This window comes from Echinops telfairi, unplaced genomic scaffold (genome assembly GCF_000313985.2).
Source record: "Echinops telfairi isolate 266 unplaced genomic scaffold, ASM31398v2 ScPeMD7_7424;HRSCAF=8462, whole genome shotgun sequence".
Taxonomy (NCBI): domain Eukaryota; kingdom Metazoa; phylum Chordata; class Mammalia; order Afrosoricida; family Tenrecidae; genus Echinops; species Echinops telfairi.
This window is the reverse complement of record NW_022111324.1, coordinates 40,690,856-40,716,691: the sequence shown is the minus strand read 5'-3', so window position 1 is coordinate 40,716,691 and position 25,836 is coordinate 40,690,856. Positions and strand designations below refer to the sequence as shown.

At 37.5% G+C, this 25,836-nt stretch overlaps 1 protein-coding gene across 4 annotated transcripts in view; it reads right to left on the bottom strand.

Moving 5' to 3' along the window:
* CFH (complement factor H) overlaps window positions 1-25,836 on the bottom strand; it is a 75,890-nt gene that overhangs the window by 27,429 nt on the left and 22,625 nt on the right. For all 4 annotated transcript variants that reach the window (XM_045298295.1, XM_045298294.1, XM_045298293.1 and 1 more), the window contains exons 4-9: window positions 22,999-23,075; window positions 21,808-21,999; window positions 19,915-20,085; window positions 16,606-16,779; window positions 12,136-12,330; window positions 11,521-11,697 (exon numbers count right to left, since the gene is read on the bottom strand). In XM_045298295.1, the coding sequence (XP_045154230.1) occupies window positions 11,521-11,697; window positions 12,136-12,330; window positions 16,606-16,779; window positions 19,915-20,085; window positions 21,808-21,999; window positions 22,999-23,075 (986 nt within the window). The remainder of the gene's footprint in view (window positions 1-11,520; window positions 11,698-12,135; window positions 12,331-16,605; window positions 16,780-19,914; window positions 20,086-21,807; window positions 22,000-22,998; window positions 23,076-25,836) is intronic.

Sequence of the window (25,836 nt, the reverse complement as noted above, 5' to 3'; positions counted from 1 at the left end):
CAACGATGAAACATACAACTTTCCCCTTGTTCCTAAATACTTCCTCCACCCCTCTTCCCCACTATCATAATCCCAATTCTACCTTACAAATCTGGCTAGACCAGAGGATGTACACTGGTACAGATAAAAATTGGAAACATGGGGAATCCAGGGTGGATGATCCCTTCAGGACCAGCGGTGAGAGTGGCGATACCAGGAGGGTATAGGGAGGGTGGGGTGGAAAGGGGGAATGGATTACAATGATCTACATATAACCTCCTCCCTGGGGGACGGACAACAGAAATGTGGGTGAAGGGAGATGTCAGACAGTGAAAGATATGACAAAATAATAATTTATAAATTATCAAGAGTTCATGAGAAATGGGGGAGTGGGGAGGGAGGGGAAAAGTGAGGATTTAATGCCAGGGGCTTAAGTGGAGAGCAATTGTTTTGAGAATGATTAAGGTAATGAATGTACAAATATGCTTTACACAATTGATGTATGTATGGATTGTGATAAGAGTTGTATGAGCCCCTAATAAAATGAATTTTAAAAAATGTGGATACTCACATAAAAGAGATAAGGCTTACTGGTCAGATAGAGACAATATGACCCCTTAGCTCTAGAACTAAACATAGCTCTGCATTGGAATAATCAACCGTTTAGGATCAAAAGGGCAGCATTCACCCAAAGACACAGTTCAGAGAGTTAAGGAAGAAGGAGCAATGGAACATGGAGTGGAAATGGAATACACAATGGTGCATTGGAATGACTTTGAATGGATGAGTTGATTCAGAATGTGTTTGAATGATTAAATTTATGGCTATGATCTGCTCTGTAAACTTTCATTTAATTCACAATAAGAAGTTAAATATATAAATATACCTATAATGATAGATACTAAAAAGCTACCATATATAATAAAAGAGCCTCAAATAGCTTTTGAAATAAATAAGTAAAGTTGGAAAGCTAACACTACCTAGGATTGCTTTGAGTTGGAATCAACTCGAGGGCAGTGAGTTTGGTTTTTGAATAATGCCAAGACATTGAAAAGCTCACATAGGCAAACCAGCGTAGGCCTGGTTTCAACAGGGAAAAGAACATCCGAACAGAATCTTATGTCCCCGACTAGACCACAAACACATATCTGACAAAGCACTCATATCCAGAATATATTATGAACTCTCAATTTTTCAATAATAGTTTTTCAAAAATTAATAAAAGTGGAATAGAATATTTGATACGCTTTAGCAACAAAAGACACATGGATGGTAAATAAGGTCAGAAAAAAGTGTTCAACAGCACAGGGCACTGGGGAGTGAGATACTATCACATATACATTTTAATAGCCAAACAGGAATGGAAAACTAATACAAAATAAGATGGAAACATCAATACATGAAGCTATGGGCCATCCATTAAGGGGGGAGGCAGGTGGGAATAGCAAAGGGCCTCCTGGATACATTTTTTGTCATGAGTAAGCTTTTACACATAATATTTATTCTCATTCCTCACGTTCTGTTGAATATGACAGAAATGTGCACCAAGATATTAAAAGAGCTTCCAGTAAGTAATTTAACAAATGCCTCGGTGTCACAATGACATTCTGACTTTAAGGATATTAGATGCAGGTACATGAATACCTACACTTCCATTGGCTACTAGTGCGCTATGACAACTAAGAAGCAATGAAGAATCCTGGAAACTAACTGTAGACTCAAAAGAGCTGAGAGAAGCCGTGCTTCCTGAAGCAAAAAGTGAAGGAAAAGAGTTGTACTAGAAGGAGAGTTTTCTCGTGGACTTTGAGAAGTTCCTTCTGTGAAGATTTCACTGAATTGAAAAGCAGTTATTGCTTATATTGATTTCATAGTGTTTATAGAGAGCTCTGAATTCCTAAGACATTTCTATAAAATTTCTATGCAGAAATTGACAATGAATTTCAACTCGAGGAGATGGCATGTGGTCAAGAATATAAGAACTGGGTTCCACCAGATACCCCACTTCCTTCAAGGTGCCTCTCAAAACACACTTACTGCTTTGAACCATTGCTGACTCACAGTGATCCAGTAGGACAAAGGTAGGGCGTCCCCTATACATTTCCTAGACCATCACTGCTTACAGGTGTAGAAAGCCCTTTCTTTCTCCTGCGGAGCAGCGGGTGGTTTCCATGTGGACATATGGGATCACATCCCATCGAATAACCATTATGCAACCCGGCTCCTCCTAATATGCCCCCGGCTGGAGAAATTATTCAAACTTTAGTTAATAACTGGGCAACAAGGTGAGACAGACGAGCCACAGAGACTCCATTTGGTTGACTGCTGGATGACCTGTCCTCTCCCCCCTCCTTTCCCAGAAAGCCAAAGTGGTTATTATTTTCCATATGTATTACTGTGTACCCCGAATCAAGGCACTATAATTAGTCTTTCTACTCTTTAATTGTGCCCCTTCTTTGATGATACAATCAACCTACTAATTTTGTTGTTCTTACTTCTGCCACACTTGCCTGCTTAACTGAAAGGACCTAGACAGCTGAGCCACCAGAATGTGGATTTTGCCGTTAAAAGCTTGCTCATAACTGTTTTCAGTGCTGCAGATCAGGAGAGTGCTTTAGCTTGCTGCAGGGCAGCCAGCTGAATAAAGAGTCTTCTAAATTTTCAAGACGATATAGTGCGTATTGCTTATTTGAACCCACAACATAGGGACTCAGAAGTACTATCAAATGGCTAAATAACCTAGTAAAATACAGCCCAGCAGTGAAATTCTTAGTCATAACGTTGGCCACAGAGTCTAGGAGCACTCTCCACACAACAGTAACTCTAAGACATTTTTTGTTTTTAATTTTTTTAACTGAGCTGCAAAATCAAAGCACGAAGCACAAAACATGATTGGTTTATTTGGTTTGGGAAGAGACTGCTTACTACACTAGGGGATATTTTAAACCACTACTAAACAATCTAGCAGCATAAAATTAAATGGTATTATCTGACTTTGGGACTATCTTTGCACCACCAGTCGAAAAGATTTGAAGTAGTCCACTACAGGCAAGTAGATTGCATTAGCGCCTTACTCACACATCCATGAAGATAATCATTGTTGTTGCCTAGGATGTATGTTATTTACTGTGATTTTCACAGTAGGTACTTTAACAGAAAATAACTGGAATTTGAGTCTCCTGATCAGGAATCATGTTTTACTGCTAATACTATGCAGCAATAAGGTAAGAAACATCAGATACAGCACATGGAATGTACATTCTGTATTCCTCCCAATATCATAGAGTCATTTGAAATGATCCTGGTTCAGGAGTGGCGATAAGAGACTGAAGGATAGGTGTGCATGGCTAAATGAGTGTATGAAGAGCACTAATATGCACGGGGATGAACGCAGGTCATCTGTGGATAGACTGGCGAAGAATGGTGAAAGTCGGGCAGAGATAACATGGGAACTAAGCTTCACACTTCTACTTTCCTAGGAAGAATCAATTGTTAATGTGAACCAAAGTAACAACTCTAAGAAATACTGATCAAATTACTGAAAGATTATTTCTTTTTCTCATCATTCTAAAAAGAAATTCATGTCTTCTTTCTTCCTTGCAGTGCAGACAATATAATACATTAACATATGTTTGATTTTATCCAGTTCTGTTTCACATCATAGAACAGGCACAAAGTGGACAACAGTGCTCAGAATTAGGCTGTTGCCATAATTGCGGATACACCGCTGGTGGTTCCATCTTTGCTTAGATGACTCAATGAATGAACTGAGGAGTACTCGTGTTAAGTGAAAAATAAGTGAATGATTGTTGTTCAGAAGAGAAGCAAAGTTAGCAATGCTAATATTGCATTGGTAGCTAGTGAGCAGCTGAGAGAATAAGAATAAAATAATCGAACGTTTATCATTGTAAATATCCATTTTGATAAAGATGGGTTTTATTCTTCTTTTTTTTTTTTTTTGCAGAAATCCCCATCTATATGAAGTTGCAGGTGGAGCTTGAGTTCTAGGGACTACAAAAGCATTCACAACAGGGTCATGTATACATAATGATTGTAATAAGATCTCATTTGTTTGAGTAAACCCCTATTGGGAGGTAATTTGAGGGGAACTGTTGCCTCTGAAGCACTTACTTTGACAACAGATCCCCTGACAAATGTTGAACTATAACCTGCAAGGTTATGCATTGAATACCTTAGACGTAAAGTATTTTTGAATGTCTGATTTTTCATATGATCTAGAATTACAATGTCTTCAGAAGTGGGAGTGCTACAGTCCATTTTGAAAATAAGCTTCTGATGAAACACAGCCACCCTTGCTCCTTTATGTAACTACTCGATGCTATAAAACAGCATTGAAGTCATTGTAACAGAAACCATATCATGCTGTTGTTAGTGCCATCAAGTCCCTTCCAACTCATGGCAGCCGAGGTTCAACAGAATGACACACCCACCTAGTACTGCACCAGCCTCACAACTGTTCCCACGTTTGAACCTCTCGATGCAGCATTGTGTCAGTTCATCCTATGAAAGGTCTGCCCCTTCTTTGCTGCCCCTCGATTTTACCTGCAATGATGTTCATCTCCAGGAACCCATCACTCCTGACAACATGTCCAAAGTACCTGAGACCAACTCTTGCCGTCCATGCCTCTAAGGAGCATTCTGGCAGTGGTGGTTTTGTGTGTGTGTGTCCTGCACGCTGTAAACTCTACTTACTGTATGTAGGCTAAGGCACTTTGGTGGGCTGTGGGGCAGGCATTGTTGGGTTGCTAACCTAACCCCGAGTTTGGCAGTTCGAAACCACCAGCCACTGTGCAGAAAAAGGTAATTACAGTCTGGAAACCCTTACAGAATCCACTCAAAGGCAGTGGGTTTGCTTTTTCTTAATGATTATCATGTAAGTCTATTCATTAAGTAAAAACAATGCATTTTAATATATTCAAACCATTGAATTGTTATTGTTGTTGTTGTTAGGTGTCATTGATTCAGTTGTGAACCATAGCAACGTTATGTGCAATGGAACAAAACATTGCACAGTCCGGTGCCGTTCTCACAAATGTTCCTCTACTTCAGCCCATTTCTCCACCCACGATGTGAATCCATCTGGTTTAGGGCTTTCCTCTCTTTTTCCATCCTCGCACTTTACCCTATATGATGTCCTTCTCCAGGGTCTGGTCTCTCCTGACATGTCCAAATTATATAAGATTAAATCTTGTCATATTTGCCTCTAAGGAGCACTCTGGTCTTATTTCTTCTGAGACAGATCAGTTTGTGCCTTTAGCAGCCCATGGTAGTTTCAATATTCTTCTCCAGCACCACAATTCAAATCCATCTATTCTTCTGTTTTCCTTATTCAATGTCCAACTTTCACATGCGTATGATGCAATGGAGAATACTCTGACTTGGGTCAAATACACCTCAGTCCACAAAATAACATCCTTGCACTCCAAAATTATAATGTGGTCTTGCCGAGCAATTACCTAATATAATATGTCATTAGACTTCTTGACTGCTGCTTCCAGGAGCATTGGTTGTGGACAAAAGCAAGACAAAATCCTTGACAATTTCAACATTTTTTCCTTTTATCATGATGTTATCTACTGGTACAGTTGTGAGGATTTGGGTCTTTCTTGCATTGAGTTGTAATCATACTGAGGACACAATCCTTGATCTTCACCAGCAAGTGTTTCAATTCCGCCCCACTTTCAGCAAAGCAAGCTTGTGCCATCTGCATACCCCCGGTGGTTAATAAGCCTTCCTTCAATCCTGATACCACCCTCTTCTTAATATAATATTGTATCTCAGACAATTTGTTTAGCATACATATTGAACAAGTATGGTGAAAGGATATGACCTTGATGCACACGTTTCATGATTTTAAACCATGCCGTATTCCTTTGTTCTAGTCACATCACTGCCTTTTGATCCATGTGCAAGTTCCCCCTGAGCGCAATGAAGTGTTCTGGAATTCCCATTCTTCTCAAAGGTATCCACAGTTGATTATGGTCCACACAATTCAATGTCTTTCAATAGTCCATGAAACATAAGTAAGCATCTTTCTAGTATTCTTTGCTTTGAGCCAAGATGCATCTGACATCAGCAATGACATCCTTTGTGTCATGCCCTCTTCTCAATCCAGCCTGAAATGGCGGCAGTTCCCTGTCGATGAACTGCTATAACCAGTGTTGGATGATCTGAAGAAACTTCTATTTATGTGAGATGTTAGTGATATCACTTTTTAGGTTGAACTTTCTGTTGTGTCTCCTTTTTTGGATTGGGCCATAATACGTATCTCTTCCAGAGAGTTGACTGCGTAGCTGTCTTACAGATGTCCTGCCACAGACAAGCTGGTGCTCCCAGGCTTCCTCAGCTCTCTGAAGCATTTCAAGGCGTCTTCCGTCAACTCCTTCAGCCTCATTTTTAGATAAAGCATGCAGTGCAGCTGGAGCTTATTCCTTCAGCACAATTGATTCTGGTCCAAATGGTGGAATCTTGGCCCATTCTTTTTGGTACAGGGATTCTGCATATTCTTTCCATCTTCTCTTGATGCTCCCTCCAGCAGTCAATATTTTGTCTATAGAAATTTTCAGAATTTCAACTTGAGGCTTGAATTTTTCCTTGAGTTCTTTCAGTGTCGGATTTGCTGAGCATGTTCTTCCCCTTTGGTTTTCGAATTTTAGGTCCTTGCACATTTTGTTATAATACATGGCTTTTTCTTCTCTAGCTACACTTTGAAATTTTTCTATTCAACTCCTTGACTTCATCCTTTCTTTTGTCTACTCTGGGATTAAGAGTAAGTTTCAGAGTTTCTTCAGACATCCACTTTGATCGTTTGCTTTCCTCATGAATGATGGTTTTAATATTCTCCCACAGCTCATAAGATTTTCTGTCATTAATGTTCAATTCATCAGTTCTTTTCTTGAGGTATTCTCAAAATTGATGGCTCAAGGTCACATTTTTACTCTTGCGGATTTCTTTAATTTTTTTTCACTTTTATCCTTAATTTATATATGATCATTTTGTGGCCCCTAGTCTGGTTTTAGCTGCTGATTTTGAACTTCTCCATTATGTCTTCCCATAGATGTTGTCAGTTTGATTTCTATATATTCCATCTGGGGAAGTCCATCTACATTGTAGCCTTTTGTGTTGTTGAAAATAGGTATTTGCTATGAGCAAGTCACTGGTTTTGCAAAATGTTATCATGTGATCTCCAGCTTCATTTCTATCACCAAATCTATATTTTCCAACAGCTATTCCTTCTCTTTGTTTCCAACTTTTGCATTCCAATCACCAATAAGTATCCATGTATATTGATTGCATATTTGATAAATTTTCAACGAAAGGCATGTGTAGCATTCTTCAATTTCTTCATCATTATTTTTTGTGGTTGGTTAATGAAATTGAATAATAGTTTTATTGATTTGATTTCCTTGAAGGTGGGCAGATATAATCTAACCACAGATAACATTGTACTTCATGATGAATTTAGTATAAGGTGACCAGACATCCGCTTTTGGTGGGACAGTCCCAGTTTTTGGCGTTTTTAAAAAGTCCTGATTTTTGGAAAGAATGCACGACAAGCTAGGTAACAGTCTATTTGGTCTATATAGACCAATTTTTTAATCATGAACACCCCCCGCCTCTGGTCATGGTGTCCCGCTTTAAATCTGGTCACCTGAATTTAGTAAGCTACTCTATGACAATGAATGTCATGCCATTCCTCTTGATTGTGTTATTCCATGCATATGAAATCATATGATTTTCTGATTCAAAATGGCCAATGCCGGTCCATTTCCGCTCACTCTTGCCTACGATATCAATCAATCTTTATATGTTCCATTTCATTTTGACTACTTCCAATATTACTGAATTCATACTTCACAGATTCCAAGTTCCAATCATTAGGATGCTTTTGCAGCTGTTTCTCTTTACCTTGATTTATGCCCCATCAGCAAATGAAGATTCTGAAGATCCCACTCCCACAGGGTTTATGCAAACCACATCATTATGGTTCACTCCGCTCTAGGAAATGAGCTCCTCTTCATTCACATTGCCCATGCTCTCAGATCTGAGGGCTGATCCTCTATCTTCAACAATGTTTTTCTTCTTTCTTTTTATCCCATTACTTTAGATTTAGTCCATATATCATTTTCTTCCATAGTTAAATCACGTACAGCAGAATTGTACAATTACTATCACAATCAGTTCCCAAACATAATTTTTCTATATTCATTCCTTGACATCATCTCCCCTTTACCCTACAATCACTACTGCACCTCTTTCTCACCAAAACCCTTGTTCCATTTGCTATCTCTATATGTTCATCAATCCTAAGATTCCTATATTGAAAAAGAGAGAAACATCTAACACAACTTCAACAGGGTGAGCCCCCCAAAAACATAACACCCTAACATGAGATACACCACATTAGATACACCCTAATATGAACAAACAAAACAATGCAAACAATGTACAGAAAATTTTGGAAACAAGATCAAGCCCAACATGCATCCTAGGGGGGTCTGTTGACAAAGTTTTAATTGTTCAAAACAGATTTATACCTTTGATCTTGTATACTCAACACTCTAATGCAATATCTTTAGTAACCACATCCCTCTTATCCCTCAAGTGTGGATAGAAGGAGTTCTTCAGAGGCTTATTTCCTATGTGGTTCCACAAATGAATCTTGGGCTCCCACTCTCATCCACAACCTTCTTCTGCAAACCAGATTCTCACACTTTAGGCTCTGATACAAATCCCTTTTTTGACTTCAGATTATGTGATTCATAACCCTTTGGTGACTGATGATGGCATGCTTTTTCCATGTGGACTTAGTTGACATCTCACTTAGATGGCTGCCCGTTTGGAGATAAGTCTTTAAGACCCCAGATGCTATTTCATCTGATATATGGGCTATTTCATCTACATTCTTCACCACCTTTTGCTGTTGCACCCGTCTCTTCTGTGTTCTTTTCTGAGGATGAATATCACGTAGGACCATGATGTAAGAACTAATTGTTCTGACATTGGAGCTAGGATTTCGTGTAAGCCCAATTCCCAGTCCTGGATCTATGTTTTATTTTTTATTACTTGGATGTTAATACAAATGTTATGCAATTCCACAGTTCAGTCACATAAAACAGAATTATACCATTACTTTCATAATCAGTTTCCAAACATACTTTTTTGCCAGGACTCCTTACCATTGTCTCCCTTTTATCATGCCCATGCCTGAACTAGCCCCTTCCTCGCCAATATCTGTGTTCTACTTGCTATCCCTACAGATTCATCAATCCTGGCTTTCCTTTAATGAAAAACAGAAAAAACAAGACCACAACTTGAAAAGGCTATACCCCCAGAGATGTATCTCTGTGATACTCCCTAATATGAACAAACATAAACCAAATAAAACAGTGTGTTGATCACAGGGTTTCCAGCATAATACATATCTTAATCCAGCATATAGGGCATTTACATAACAAGACCATATTTGTCCACTTCCAGCAATTCACCAAATTTGATACAGCTGTCTTCTGTTTCCTCAGACACCATGTATTTTCTGACAAAAATCCTCAGGTTACAAGTGTGTCTGAGATAGAGTCCAAATCACCCAGTGGAGTTTCCGCATCAGATCTCACTAGGGCAGCCTCTGAAATAAGGATCAAAGATTCGGGATTGTGTCCCAGTGCCCCTTGGCACCTGGCCTTGTCCCCAGGATTCATTCAGAAGCCTGCTCAATGTTGTCCATCTGGTGCTTCCCACCAAAGGCACTCCCTACGTGTCCCCCAAGCATTTTAGCCATTCTTCCCCACAACTGGAATTCAGTCCTTGTTTTCCTAGCAGCAGAAATGCATTTTTCCCTCCAGACTTGTTTTCCTCCTTTCCTCTCTCCTGTGTTGTTCTTCGTGTCAGTATTCTTCCTCTATCCAACAGGGTTGTCACCTGGGAAGGAGGACAGGTTCTCAAGAGGCATCTCCCCTTCCCCTTTACCATTTGATCCTGGCTGACATGAGGTGCCCTCTGGCCTACTGACCTTCAAAATCCCTACCTAGAGCAGATGTGGTATGGTTCATTGACCCTGGTCAGGCTCTCTACCAGGCTGAGTGCCTTCCCACCCCAGCCAATAAACTGGGTGTCTGTCAGCCTGAGTGTGTGACCAGTTTGCTGTTGTTCTTAGAGAAGTGGAATCAATACAGTATTTGTCCTTTTGTGCTTGACTAACTTCATTCGGCATAATATCAATCTTCCAGTTCCTTCCAGTTTTGAGGTGCTTCTTGGATTTAACACTGTTTTGGGGACGATGCGTAGTATTCATGTGTATGAACCAGGGTTTCTACATCTAATCGTCTACTGATGGGAATTTAGGCTGTTTCCAGGTTCTTGCTGCTATGAACTGTGCTGTGATGAACATGGGGAGCAAACATCTATTCGTGATCTGCTTCCTTTTTTTTTCTTTTATTCCACAGCTGAACCAATGACAGAGAGCGGACAACTTCTCACCCCATCATAGCTGCCCTTTATGACCAGAAAATAAAGACCGATGCTCCTACTACCAACCAGTTACTTCACCTAAGGAGTGCTGTCAAACTAGCATCCAAGGCAGCATGCACTCACCCAGATAGAGCAGAGCAAAATTCTGGTTGTACATACCAACATGTAATCAACAAGTAAGCACAACTCCAAAATGTCTCAAAACAACAGACAACTGCAAATCAAGAACAGAAACAGGACAAGGACAAATAGCAAGCCACCAAAATAAAAAAAATAAATGAATCAATCAGAAAATCTCATTGATGAAGAATAATGCCTGCAGAGGAATTTTTAAAACTATGTATATTTCAAGAAAACCACAAACAAATTAAGAAAAAAAAAAACCCAGACAACACCATGCATGAATTCAAGAAAACAATGCAAGTGGAATATGATCAAATAAATCGACAATTTGAGACCATACACAAACAGCAAGTAGTAATCCATGAGATTAATATTAAAATTTTGCAAGGAACAAAGAGTAGTATTCAATCAATTATAGAATCCAATTAACTGTATGCTAATTTGGTGAATAAAAATAAAAACCCAAATACTAATTTATGTGAGGAAAAATTTAAAAAAATATTAAGAAAGCTTAAGAATTATGTGGGACATGATCAAGAGAATCTATTTTCATATGTTGAAATTCAGAATAGAAGGAGGCCACAAACAAACAAAGAAACCCCACACAGGGTAATGTTGAACCGTTCGTATTTGAAAACTTTTCAGATATCACGAAAGACAAAAAGGTATACATTCATGAAGCTCCAAATTTTAAGCTGGACAATCCACTTAACAAAAATAAACTACTGTATTTTTCCTTTGATCTGTAAACAGGTTTATTTATTTTGCTAAATATTTATTAAGAAGCTTATATAGATATAAACTTTTATATAATGCATACGCACATAGGCAAAACAATACTTCTTGTCCGTTGACTAATCAAGACACATGCATTCTCCACGGTGAGTGTATACCAGTGCTATGAAATTACAAACCGTCTGAGATATTACTTACTGACACGAACGCATCTGGGAGAAGGGGACCAGTCCTGCTCCGTACATGTGATGGAGGTGTGTCCGTTCGGGAGACTGTAGCCACGATTACACCGAATATTTACAGACTGGCCTTGTAGATAATAACGCTGTGCATGATAAACATATCCATTTTCCACTTCATACAAGTGACATTTTCCTAAGGACCACAACAATAATAGTAGTAATAAGTTAAAAGTGCAAATCAGGTCAGAAAGTGTATTGGAATTTATTTCTGCAGTGTTTTAATAAGCGCATGTAAGATTCTAAAACTAATGAATTAGAAGACAGAAAGTCAGGCGACTCCAAAATATGTTTTAGAAGAAAAATATATATTCAGAGCTATTTACGCTAAGTTTGTATAATTCAAATATTTGCAGTATAACTCGGGGATATTTTTATACATTTTCTCCTCTATTTCTCATTTGAGTTTCATGAATACTCATTCACAAAAGCACACGACTCTTTGGGTTTTTGCTGCGACCACTCTTCTGAAGGCTCCATATAATGGTACAAGATACAATTGCAATCACTTCTGAGCTCTTCCCGCTGCTCTTGAAAGAGTCAGCCATATCCAATTTTAAGGACGTTCACTCACTGAGGCATGGGACTTCTGGCGTCCATCCTTCTCTCGTGCAGGTAATGTATTCCCAAGAAGACTGCGAAGGTGTCACAAAACCCGAATCACAGGAGTAGTAGTAATATTTCCCTGTTGCTACTGGAAAGTACGGTCGATATCTCTCTGCATGATGCAGATGCCCATGATTGATTTTTGGAAAAGCACAAGGCTGCCCTTGGAATAAAAATAAAGAGTGCAAATCATATTTTATCTTAGTAATTAAATTTTCACGGAACATAGAAGTTATATCACTGAGATACTGGAGATCATCTTTGCTGATGAGGATGAAGTTACCTTTGATTGATCTAATGATGTATACCATTATGTATGTACTCTCTAAAAAGACAATTGCAAGACCAGTGAGCTGGTCTCATTGAGGACACCTCTTCCTAACAGTGGACCATTCTGTTAAAGGACCAAGAGGCTAAATTTACCATCCAGCTATCTGTCTGCTCTTCTTTCTTTTTATCCCCAGCAGAAACCAGAATACTACTTGCTATTTGCCTCCATATCTACTCAGATAGAGCAGGGTATATGAGAAATTTTAGAGTAAGAATAATTGAAATATACAAGGAGTTAAGACTGAGCTAAAGTTTTGATAATTTCTCATTTTAATTGAGGATAAGGTGTTTCTTTAAAGTTTTATAAAATATTTACTTGTGAATCAAGCAAAATGCAATTGTATTTTATTAAATTATTCTATTAAGTGTAATTTTAGCTTATGTCAATAAATTCTATTTTCTTTATCAACAGGACAAGCCTATTTTTCAGAACTTGTGCTATATTTATAGGATAATGTAAAGATATAATTCTAAGACCAGACAATTCAATTTTCCACTACATATGATTCTTCCATTTACAGAAAACATTGTTGTTAGCTGCCATCATCACTTATCAAGTTACAACACCAATTATGTCAGTTGAGATCCCATCACTTAAAAAAATTAATTTAAAAAATAATGCCTGGCACATCTGTATAAATGTTCATATGTACTATTTTTCTTTAGGTTGGGGAATGGACCTCAATCTGTTCCATTAATTCTAATCAACTCTTGTATAAACAAACAAAAAATATAAAATAAAGAGAGAATACACTGGGAATCAGCAAGGAATTATTGGAATGTAAAATTAAAGGCACGTTGTTGTCGTTAGACAACGTTGAGTCCATTCTGATCCATGGTGACCAATGCACGACAGAACAAAGCACTGCTTCCCTGCACCATCTTCACTCGTTTGAGCCCATCTGTGTGTCCACTGTGCCCGTCCATCTTGGTGCAGGTCTTCTTACGCTTCAATGACCCACTACATTTCCAAGGAACGTCTCCTTCTGCGGGGACTAGTGTCTCTTGATGAAACGTTTAAAGTATGTTAGATGAAGTCTCACCAACCTTGGCTCCAAGGAGCGTCTGAGTCTACTTCTTCCAAGTCAGCTTTGTTTGTTCTTTTGGCAGTCCAAAATATTCGCAATATTTTTAATCAGCACCAAAATTCACATTCACTGCTTCTTCTTTGGTCTTCCTTATTCCATGTCATTGGTTCTCAACCTCCCTAATGCCGCAACCCTTTAATATAGTTCCCCATGTTGTGCTGACCCCCAACCATAAAGTTATTTTCGTTGCTACTTCATAACTGTAATTTTGCTACTGTTATGTATCAGGCAACCCCTGTGAAAGGGTCGTTCAACCCCCAAAGGGGTCGTGACCCACAGGTTGAGAACCACTGTTCCATGTGAAGCTTTCACATGCGTATAAGACCATTGAAAATATTATGGCTTCAGTCCTACAAACCCTTGTTCTCCTTTTTTTCTTTTTTCTGCAGCCAAACCCTTGTTCTCAAAGTGACATCCTTGCTTTTCAAGACTTTAAACAGAATTTGTGATGCAGATTTACCCAGTGAAATTAGTCATTAACTTGTACAACTGAGATTTAAATCCTAGTCCCCAGATTTTCAGTGCAAGTTTGCTTGTCCACCTCATTATTATGTTTCATAGGATGAATAAATAAAATAGTTAGCAGAAAAAAATTTCCCAAAGGTACAAAATGGATACATGACCAAAAGTAATTTCCTTATACCACATGTGTGAGCCCCTATATAATCATTTCTCATTATTTATTTGGAATTCTGAACGCTTGATTTCAGGGTCCCTAAGGTACCCAGTAGAGAACTCTGAGTTACTGGTGGGTTCTTCTTTGACTTCAAGCCACAAGTTCAGCAGTTCAAAACCACTGGCCACTCTATGGAAGAAAGATGAGACTTTCTACCCCCATGATGATTTATAACCTCGGGAACCCCCAGGGGCAGTTTTACTCTGTCCTGCAGGGTCACTATTAGTTGGAATTAACTTGATGGCAGGGAGTTTGTTTTGGGGTGGGCATGTTTGGATCTGGGTTTTGTCACTTTTACAGGATCTTTCCCTGAAGTGAATGCAAAATTCCACATACAGTCTGACCATCATTAAGATCCACAGAACTAAGAATAGACTCTTGCACCTCTTTCCCACTTAACAGAGACTGTGGTTTCATTAAAGGCTTTTCTTTCAGTGTTGGTAACAATACAATGCTAACTCAAACTGATCTTTAAAAAAGATTAAAATACTGACTGATTGTATAATGATTGCTAAGAAGTCTGTCCAAGTGCAGTTGATTCCGTTCATCTAATCCCATATCATATAATAATTGCTGCAACATTTTCACATTATTGGAATCATTCTAGCATTTGAATGGAGAATCTCTCCTAATTCATATTCATGTTCATGAGTGAATTTGTTCTGAATGTCTCCTAAATTTCTAGACTATATTATGGCATAAATTATTAATGGGATAATTATAGAAACAGAGTCCTGCACCTGATCTTCATGTAACATTTAAAGACATAACCAACTATCTGATGGACAAGACAGTTTCTCTATTTTGTCCCCAAGAATTCTAGAAGGTCCTTTGTGGAAGGCCCAATGAAATTTGGTCTGAATTCACCCATAGATGGTTGGGCTGCTCTCTCATTAGTAAAATAAAGCATAAAAATTATTTAATATTTTCCATATAATTCCTGTTCATTTTGAAATCAGTTTCAGAGTGATAGTAGCTTTCTTTGCTAGGAACTTAGACATTTGTTCATTTATCTTAGGATTGTATCTGTCATAATATTGAAGTATTAGGCCTCATTTTTTATCACTATTTATGTATTTTATTTCCTGGAATATCCAATGTAATGATGGTATATAGTGTACTGTAAGATAGAAACAAACAAAAAATTAAGAGTGAAAATCCAGAAATTAAAAACAAAACTTACAAAGGACAGAGAAAGCACCAGTATACTGAGTCACAATTTGCTTTATGTAATAATTACTTAAAATTATAAAGCTTTTTCAACACCTCTTTCAAATCATGGTGCCTCATTTCCCTCCTATTGAGTGTGTGCTGGACTTAGTTTCTCATGTCTAAGGTATGGATATGGCAGAAGTTGGAATCACTATTAGTTGGAATCAACTTGATGGCAGTGAGTTTATTTGGGGCGGGGGCATATTTGAGTCTGGTTTTTGTCTCTTTTACAAGATCTGTATGTCTCTGGTAACTGTTGTTTCTGTTGATTCTTGTTCTTGTTCTCGTTAGGTGCTGTGGAGTCTGTTCTGAGTCAGAGTAGTGACCTTATGTGCAAGAGAACAAAACAAAACACTGCCTGGGACTGGCCCATCCTCCTAATCGTTCTTGTGTTTACATCCACCATTTCAGCCACTGGTCAATCCCTCTGGTCAAAAGTCTTCCCCTTTGTGCCGCTCCACCACTTTATCAAGCATGGGTTCCTCCTCATAACACGCCCAGAGCAGCTGTGAGGAAAGTTAGCTGCAACTCAAGCAGTGCCTGGAGGGTCCACGTGTCAAGAAGCTGATGCCTCTTCCTCAAATCCACGTGAGTGAGCCACCTTGGAAGCAGATGCTCCAGCCCAGTCAAGCCGTCAGGTGATTGCGGAAACATTGCAATCATCTGGTCAGCTTACTGGAGAGAGTCTGGAACAGAACAAAGAGCTAAGCCCGCTTCCAATTGCTGACTGATAAAGATCAGGAGATGATAAAGGTTTGTTGTTTTAAGCCAATACATATTGAGATGAATTCTGTTGCACAGCAATTGATCAGTAGCAAAGTATTAGGTGCTACTGTTATTCCTCATGCTTTAATTCTGATATTGGAAGAGCAATATTATTGATAGAAATACATGTTCCTATTCACACATACATATACACAATTTTGAGTGATTAAACAAATTAACAGCATTTAAAACATATACATGCTCCTTAAAAAGCTTGGAATGCTTACTTTACATAGAATTGCAAAGGGGTTCTAATTTACGTACACGATCAGAAAAATGTATGCTTTTCTTGTGGTTATGGCTTTTCTATGTAGTGGTAATTCATTTCAGGATTTGAAAAATAGATCAGGACATCATTGCAACTTACAACTACATCTCGGCACAGGTTCCCAGCCACGACTAGTGCACAGTGCTGTATTTCCTCTGGTTGTAGGATAAAAGCCACCTTTACAACTGTATCTGATTTCATCGTCACTTCTGTGTGTGATCCTTTGAGGTTCGAAGAAACCATTTGCAATATTAGGAGGATTACATATGACTTCTGAAAAAACAAACAGAGTTCCGTTTATGAAAAACATTTTAAAGTAGAGGTTATTTATCCTAAGTCCAATAAGCACAGTCTTGTGTCCTTCCTGCTATATCTCTCAATATCCCAACACAATATTGATTATCTGCTGTAACTGTTCCCTTGGGACATGATCGTTCTATTTCTACAAAGTCCTCATACTCCCCATAACATTCCATCTCTGCCAACGATCTCCCATATCACTTTAAATATTCCCTTCATTCCCTTCACTCTCTTTAGTGAAAATTTTATTTGTCACAATAAGTATTTATACGAATTCTGGGTTTAGTCCCTCCAGACATATGGTTGTATTACACAACCTTAACATTTTGATGCAGACATGGCCAACTTGCAGTGACCAATGAAAGGAGTGGGGAAGTCACATAAGTCACTAAGGAGGAAGCTTTAGAAACCATGGTGTGACTTTGTATGTACCCTTTCCCGTGGCTCTAGTGATTAGGGATGCACACTGAGAGATATCCTATCAAGTATGTATTAAATTATCATAAAGAATAGAGGTGCCTTCTAAACTATATTGGAAATTAAGCATGAATAGAAAACACTCTGATTTATTAGACTACTGAGATTTAGAGATATGTTTTTGTTAGTGTGATTTTCTATAGCTATATTCTAATTAAATTGTGCTGAGAAGTAGACTCTGCTTTTCTAAACATTAATTATAATTAACCATCCTCTGACCTAGTCTATCTCAATTGAAAAAGTCCCTATTTATTCCTCTACATCAAACGCCAAAGTTCAACAATGAAAAAAATGTCGTTTTTTCAAATTGATTATCATTCCTTTTAAGTATTGCAGTACAAAAGTGTCATGATTGTTTATATTGACACCATGTTGTAATTTTGACTAAAAACCTGCATAGAAGCTCAGTATTTCCATGAACTCATGCAAATGCCCCTAATTTACTTTTTTTGTCCCAAATGTATTGCCCCAGAGTCACCTTACTTTCTTGAAGCCACTTCACTCATTTCTCATCATTAGCAGTTAACAAAGCCCAAGAGCATCGTTTTTCTTGGGGTCTTTGTTCTTTGTTCTGAGGCCTCTTCCTGGAGTTATTTGGGGAGTTGATTCAGAAAATTTCATTGGATAGATTGCATTAGCTCTAGTTTCTTAAATACGGGTTTCAACTTTATTTTCTGTTTTTAGTTATTCTACTGTATTAATTTATCATCTTAGTTTTAAATATGAGAAGAATTCAGACACACAAATTACAGGATTGGATACAAAGGTAAGAAATATTTTTAAATGAATTAGGTATTAAGGGACTTCTAAGGCAAGCTCTATATGTAGACCCATGGTAACTAGTTAGTTAGACATTGAGCTGCCAATCATAAGGTCAGTGGTTCAAACCCATCAGTCATTGTGCAGCCGTAAAAAGACTTAAATGTTTGGAAAGACCAAAGGGGAAGTTATTCTCTGTGCTATACGGTGACTGTGTTTTAGAATTGATTAGTTGGCAACAGGTTCTTCCGTGAGCTATGGGAGGCTGTGTGTTCTGTTCAGAGACTGCTAGTTGGATATTGCAAAGCCAGAACACAGTTTAAGAAGAGTGGGAAATATTTTTTAAAAATTCAAAAACACATATTTGAAAGCTGGTAGGGCTCTTGAGAATTTTGAAGATATAAGACTCCGTAGTAATTTTCATCAATATTTTGGAAATCTAAGTTTTCTTCTTCAAATTGTACAATAAACATTTCATAATACATTTTAATATAGAGAAGTCAATGGATAATTTCTGTTAAATATCTCAGGGGTGAGGTTGACTCCAAGCTTCTTTATAAGAAAAATTCTAGCTTTTAAGAGTTTCAGTGCACAGGAAAAGAAGTTGTGCTTTATTACAACATTGAAATATTTTAATTTGAATAAAGTAGTTTGAACTCTGACAGACCCTTATGTGTTTCAACACATTTAAATTTATTGAAATAAACTCACTACCAGTCAGTCGATTAAATCTCATAGAAAACAAGTAGGACAGAGTGGAACTTTTCCTGTGGGTTTCTGAGGCTGCAAGTCTTGACGGGAGCCAAGAGGCTCATCTCTCACAGAGTGGTCGGTGGTCTCAAATAGGGGCCTTATGGTTAGCAGTGACCCTTGAGAAAAATCCCTAGTTCGTGTAATTTGCACTGTTCACTACAGGTTTGGATCAAAGGTTGTCATGTGAAGTACAACTTGACCACCACGGTCTTTTGTTTCTCTTCTGCTCCCAAGTTGGATAACACTGATGTTTGTTTCATTGATGTTGGCTACCTTCAAAAGGAGCATACTCATTCTTCTCATAGATGCTTCTAAATATCTCAAGACTAGTATTTTCATGTGATAGCTTTTTCTTCTTTCTCTTCTTCTTACAGTGTGATTTTTTTTTTAAACTTCAACTATCTATACTCATATGCTTTTGTCTTGACTATGATAGTTTAAACCATCCTTTTAAAAACACATCATGCTTCTTAGAACACAATATTTCAGATATACATTTTTTATGCACAAAGAATAGCTGAGATTAACCTTTTGGTTGAACCTACTACCATTAAGAAGTCCACCTTAGTTAGATTATTTCTGTAAGCACCTATGTCATTGTTGATTCATATTATCCTTGTAGTTAATTAAAATGTCCTTTTACATCTTCATCTCCAAGGTAGACTCCCACCCTCCTCTGATTCTTCCAATTAATTGATTTTTCCATCTGGAATTAATATGATTTGCTCTTTTAAGCAAAAAAGGATATTCAAAGAAGACAGCAATTGTTTAGGAATAGATTATGCCTGGGACTTAGGAAGGCTGCTATAGTTCTGGCTGGAAATATGCTTCATGACAATGAACTAGCTACCTAGTAAAGTATTAAAAATTTCTGGCCTTGTTTATTTCTATTTTCAAAATGAGAGCCTCATATCAATTTATTTCAAAGTAGATCTCTCCAATAAAAAATTATGTTCTATATTTTTCTTAGATGAAATATTTATTCTAACAATACTGACACCTATAAACTTAATATTACATTTGAGAGAAAACTAATTGTTCATTTTAAAAAGATACTACAAATAGAAATATTTGATAAAATTATTTAACACAAGAGGTAGAGCGAGCCTATACCATTACCTTTGCATGCCGGAGTTGGACTCCACCCGAATTTGGTGCACACAGCATCCCCTCTTTCACTGTACTCAAAGCCCTTGTTGCATTTATATTGAAATCTCTCATTCTCTTTATACTTTTTGTCTGGTGATATAGAATACCCATTTGTGATTTCTTGTATTTTGCAGGAAATTTCTAATTAGAAGAGAGTGAATTACAGAATGTTCATTATAAATTTAAGGATGATGACCAACATAAAACTACATAAGAACACAACATTTTTTATTACATTTTCCAGCCAAGGAAACCAAATAAAAATTCCATTTTGACTTGAATGTTTTATGACCAATTTATCTCTTATTCTTTTCTTTCAGTTTTGATGACACTAATGTATTGACTAATTTATTTAGCAATTTTCTTTGTTGAGTGGATAGGTTGATCATTTTTAAATAAATGGTGACAGGTAACATTCTTCAAATATACACATAAATTACATAATATAAATATTTATTGTGATAAGTATCTCTCTAGAGAACCCTGTCTAACACAGTATTTTTACTAAGCTGCACGTTTTTCAGTTATCAGTGGACTGAACTCTTTACCAATAAAATTGATTCAGTTCCTTGTCACTACATTTCTGAAAAGTAATTGACATTTTTATTTCATGACTTCATAAAGCAACCCAGAACCTTGCACTGGCCTATCTCTAATCCATCATTTGTCTTCTTTCTATTTTCATCATACAATAGGGTCTCCATGAACAATAAGTAGGCATCAGTGAATGCCATACTCCTTGAAGTCTCAATACATTTGAGTCTTCCTCCAACGGAAAGCATTTAACATCTTTAACTTCTTCTAAAATTCTCCTTGAGGATTTTCTTAAGTATCTGCAACTCCAGGAAGCTTTTACCAGGCATAGAAATATAGTAAATGTGACATCCTCCAGCCCCATGCCATGAGAGTTTGGAATACATGCAGCATTTGCTTGGATGAATAGTATTATCATCATCATTGACTCCATGATATAATTCTTTTAGAAAGGGTTCCTAAGGAATGAAATGTTTCTGCATAGTTCTAACTTTGGGACTGGAAAGAATTTAGAAACTTTGATGATGTTAGAAAACAAAAACTGAAGAAATTTCTGCCAAATTATTGGTAAAATGAAGTATGGTTCAATGTCAAATAAATTGACCACACTATTTTGAAAAAAAGGCCAAAATCATGAATTTGATCATAGGTCAGCAATATTACAACTAAATCTTGGCTTACAGTTTACTAAAGAATTATTTTAAAAGGCAAAGATTCGTTTAGTGTATTCAATTCAATTCATCCAATAGTTACCTGAAACTCAGTGCAAGATATCAAATGCAAAACAAACCCACTTGTTAGAAGTGCTATTTAAAAATAGAACATCTTCATAACACAATGAAGTGAACCAATTATAAATGCATTATTGCTTCTTAAATAAACATAAATATGTATGTGGATATATAATTATAAATATATTCAAATGCATACACAATGTGGAGTTCAATATTACAGTATTATAGCCTGAAGCAAAGATACTTAGCATTCTATTTCACCTATAAGAACCAAGTGCATTCTACTGATTATTAACAGCATCATAAATCTGTCATTTATGTTTCAGTATGATAGGGTAAGTAATTTGATTTCTTTGGACCACCATTTCTTCAAACATAAAATACAAATGATAATGGCAGACACATTTAATAACTTTTAAAAGGTAAAATGAGATAGCACATGTAAAGTACTACCAATTACAAAAATAATACATGCTCAATTAGAAGTCAGTTATTAGTATTACATTTTCATTTATAATGGACAATGTGTTGAAATATATTTATAAGAAAAACTAAAAACAACCAAACTATCAAGTGAAATATCAATGCATCTTACCCACACATCTTGGCACTGTTCCACTCCATGTCCCATCTGCTGAACAATGAATTTCTTTAGGCCCATCTAGCCGGAAGCGTGCATCACACTCAAACTGGACCACCTGTCCGTAAGAATACTCCTGGTCTGGTTCCAGTGCACCACTGATGACCCTTCCATTTTCTGGTTCTGTTACGGGTTCACACTTAACAACTGAAAAAATAAATGTAACTTTGTTCCAACAGAATTAAAAACTTTACCATAAAAATCTGCGTGTCTGTTTGTGTAAGTGAAACATTCCTACAAAATCAGAGAAGCTTTTATTAAATGAAAATACCAAAAAGTGAAGCCATTGTTTCCTGAATATCCTCCCTTGATGGCGCTACACATGCTCCATTTCTCTAAGCCTACAGGGTCACTGGGAGTCAAAACTGACTGGGTGGCAGTGGGTTTTATAGTGTGAACTATTCCCCGAAGAATTTGTGCCCTTATATTTATACACGTTAGACTGTCACGTTAGGCATCCTCCAGGGACTCAAATTGTGTTATTTTTAAAGGGTTGGGAACAAAAAGACGTCTGGATGGGGCTAGTTAAGGGACATGGGCTGGATGGATTAAGAATTTTCAATGAAATTCTTGCTACTTTTGAAGAATGAGTAGGTTCAAAGTCACGATTCCTTTAGCCAAATGCCATTTAAAATTTTCTGAAAACTTTAAAAAATAATAAGCTCCTGTGACTCAGATGTGCTCTTCAAAAAATCATAAAAGACTTGAAATTGGTCTTTGACTCTCGTTTTCATGATGAGCAGAGACTGGGATTCCTAACTCAAACTCAAAAACAAGATCTACATTTTACATACTTTCTGTGTTTGCTTTATTGATTAATAAGAAAGGGAAGGTCTTTCCTTTATTTCTTATTTCTGCTACTTCTCAGTAAAGACTAAGACTGTCACAAAATCTTCCTTCATAAAAGTGGGAAGCTATACTTAAATCTTTTCATCTGCTTCTGCTTTTAGCAGAGATCTCTGCAAGTGGTAGGTTATTGGAGAAATTTGTGAAGCTGGAATTCTGATTTCCATTGGATAGTGACCTAGATGTTTGAATAAGAAAAAATGTAATCATACATTTGAGGATATTTTAATGTAAGACATCTTGAAAAATATTTCATAGTTTAGGTATTTAAATATATTTGTAAAACAATGCCACATCTACCTTCACATAAAGGAATGTTATTACTCCATCCATCTGGTTCACATTCACGGTAATCAATTGAACCTAGCAGTTGATACCTGAAAGTTCAAAAATAACAGATGTGTTAGCTAATGTGTGTGCATATGCAGTTTTAGAATCAAGGAAGTTCTATTTGTTCAAACAATAATAGCACGTGCATTGATGCTTCCTTCTTCATTCTCTCCTTCCTTTTTTTCTATCTGCTTCCCTTCTTCCCTTTCTTCCACTCAATTTCTTTTATTTACATTTTCATAAAACACTTTTATTAGCATATATTTCACATATCGTATAATCCAATACGTCAAACATATTAATAAGAGTTGTACAGTAATCTCTACAATCAAATTTAAGGCATTCACCTCTTTCTTGTATTCATTTTCATCAACCCTCTACCTACCCCCAAGCTCCCCCACCCTCAAGAAACCATCATTGCAATCATTGTCTTGGTAGCTCTACTCATTCTGGATTTCCTATACAGAAAAACCTAGAAAACAAAATACAGAAAAATAGAACAAAACCTGATTAGATTCTGCGTGATAGCAATGCTATTCACATCCCTGGTCTGTGATCAGAGGGGCCTGACTGTGTGAACCTTGAAAATGGATTTTTTTTGTATTAATGTGTATTAGTCTAGGTTCTTTGGAGAAACAAATCCACAGCAACTCATGTATAAGAGAGAGTTTTATGTAAAGAAAATGTGCATCACGAAAACATCCCAACCCAATGCTGCCCAAGCCCACAAGTCCAACATTAACCCATTAACTCAACACCTGTTCACAAAGTCCTCCACCTCAAAAAACAGAGGCAATGATACCGACTGCAGGAGGAAAGCTGAGTCAGTGAACGAAAAAGCATCTCAGCACTAGCAGGAGTCTCCACACGGCTGCTCCAGCACCCAGGGCTGCATCGGGATAGGTCCATGTAGCTTCTCCTTGGGGGTGTCTTGTAGGAAGTCAATCTTGCAAGCTGAAGCAGGGAACTGCTAAGACAGCTACACCCGGTACGACCATCACAAAACAAGACCCGAGAAAAGCGAGGCTCACCACCCATTTATCCCTCCACCTTTCAATTAGCCCCACATGTGATTATTGACCAGGCTGGCACAATTAACTAACTCATAATGAGACCTAATTTATTTAACCATTATTTAATTTATTTAATCATTTATTTAACCATTCCCTATTGTTGGACTTTTAGGTTATTTCCAATTTTATAGCATTAAAAATTGCATTCTTTTTTTTCTTAGTCATTTTATTAGGGGTTTATACAACTCTTATGACAATCCATACATACATCAATTGTGTAAAGCACATTTGGACATTCATTGCCCTCATCATTCTCAAAGCATTTGCTCTCCACTTAAGCCTCTGGCATCAGGTCCTCCTTTTTTTTTGGGGGGGGGGGATGGGGATCACACTGTCATCCATCACCTTCTGCAAACCAGATGTTGATAATTTAAGCTCTGACACTTTTCCTTCCTTTAGATTTGGGTTATATTATTTACAATCCTTGGATCCCACAGGCTGGTGTGATTCTTCTATGTGAGCCTATGTGATGTCTCACTCAGATGACTGCTTATTTGAAGACAAACCTTTAAGACCCCATATGTTATTCTTTCTAATAGCCTGGCACCAGCTAGTTCCTTTACCACGCTTTGCTATAGCATCCATATATTCAATGCTATCTTCATGAGGGTGAGCACAAAGCAAAGCCATGTCATAAAAACTAATTGTCCTCATACAGGAGCTAGAATTAAGGGTGAGCCCCAAATCCATTCACACATCTGTTTCTTTCTTAAGAAAGATTCGCAGCCCTCTGGTGCACAAAGTTGGAATGATCATAGTATCTGGTTCATGACAAGATCTCATCTATATTTTGCAGTTACTTTTCAGGGAGCCCTGCTTGCACAGGAGGTAAACGCTTCACCGCTAACCCAAAGGGCTGCAGCTCCAGTCAATCAGCAGCACTACGGTAGACCAATGCAGCAGGAGCCTTTCATAAACACTTTGAGCACTTTTACTTTGTCCTCTATGGTTGAGATGAGTCAAAAATGAGGCTTGATGCTAATGGCTTTTGTTTTTGCTTTAATTAATTTGTTACACTTATAATGTAATAAGCTCCATGAATAATCACCAAGGAAAAGAGAAGTTAAAAAATTAGTAACCCATTGCTACACATATTTCTCCCTTACCCCAGTCCTGTTCTTACCTTTAACTCCTGTTACCGGGAGAGACACGCTCCTAAAAAAGGACCATTGTACTTGATAAAGGGGAGGGCAGCAAAAAAGAAGAAAACCCCTACAATATGGATTGACACAATGGCTGTCCCATGGGCTTAAATTTAAGAACAACTTTGAGGACGGTTAAGGACCAGGTATGTTTCGTTCTGTTGGACATCAGGTCTCTATGAGTTGGAACCAACTTGACGGCACCTAACAACAGCATCTTCTTCTGTAAAGGAACCTTGACGATGCAATGGATCAAGTTTTGGATTGCTAATTGCAAGATTAACAGTTGGAAACCACCTACTGCTTTGTGGGCTAACGATGAAGATTTCTAATCCACTTAAGAGTTACAGTCATGGGAACCCACGGCAGTCCTACTCTGTCTTAGATGGTCTATATGAGTCAGGATCAACTTGATGGCAGTGTGTTTTGGTTCTAATTTCCTGTACTTCATCATTGTGATATTTTGTGTATTTTACATTTTGGTCTAACTACATGATCAAGGATAGTGCCAAACAAAATCTTTTGTGTGATGTTTGTTTCAGTCATTTCCTCATCCTCATCCTAGCGATCTTCCCAGTGGCAATGAGGCCAGT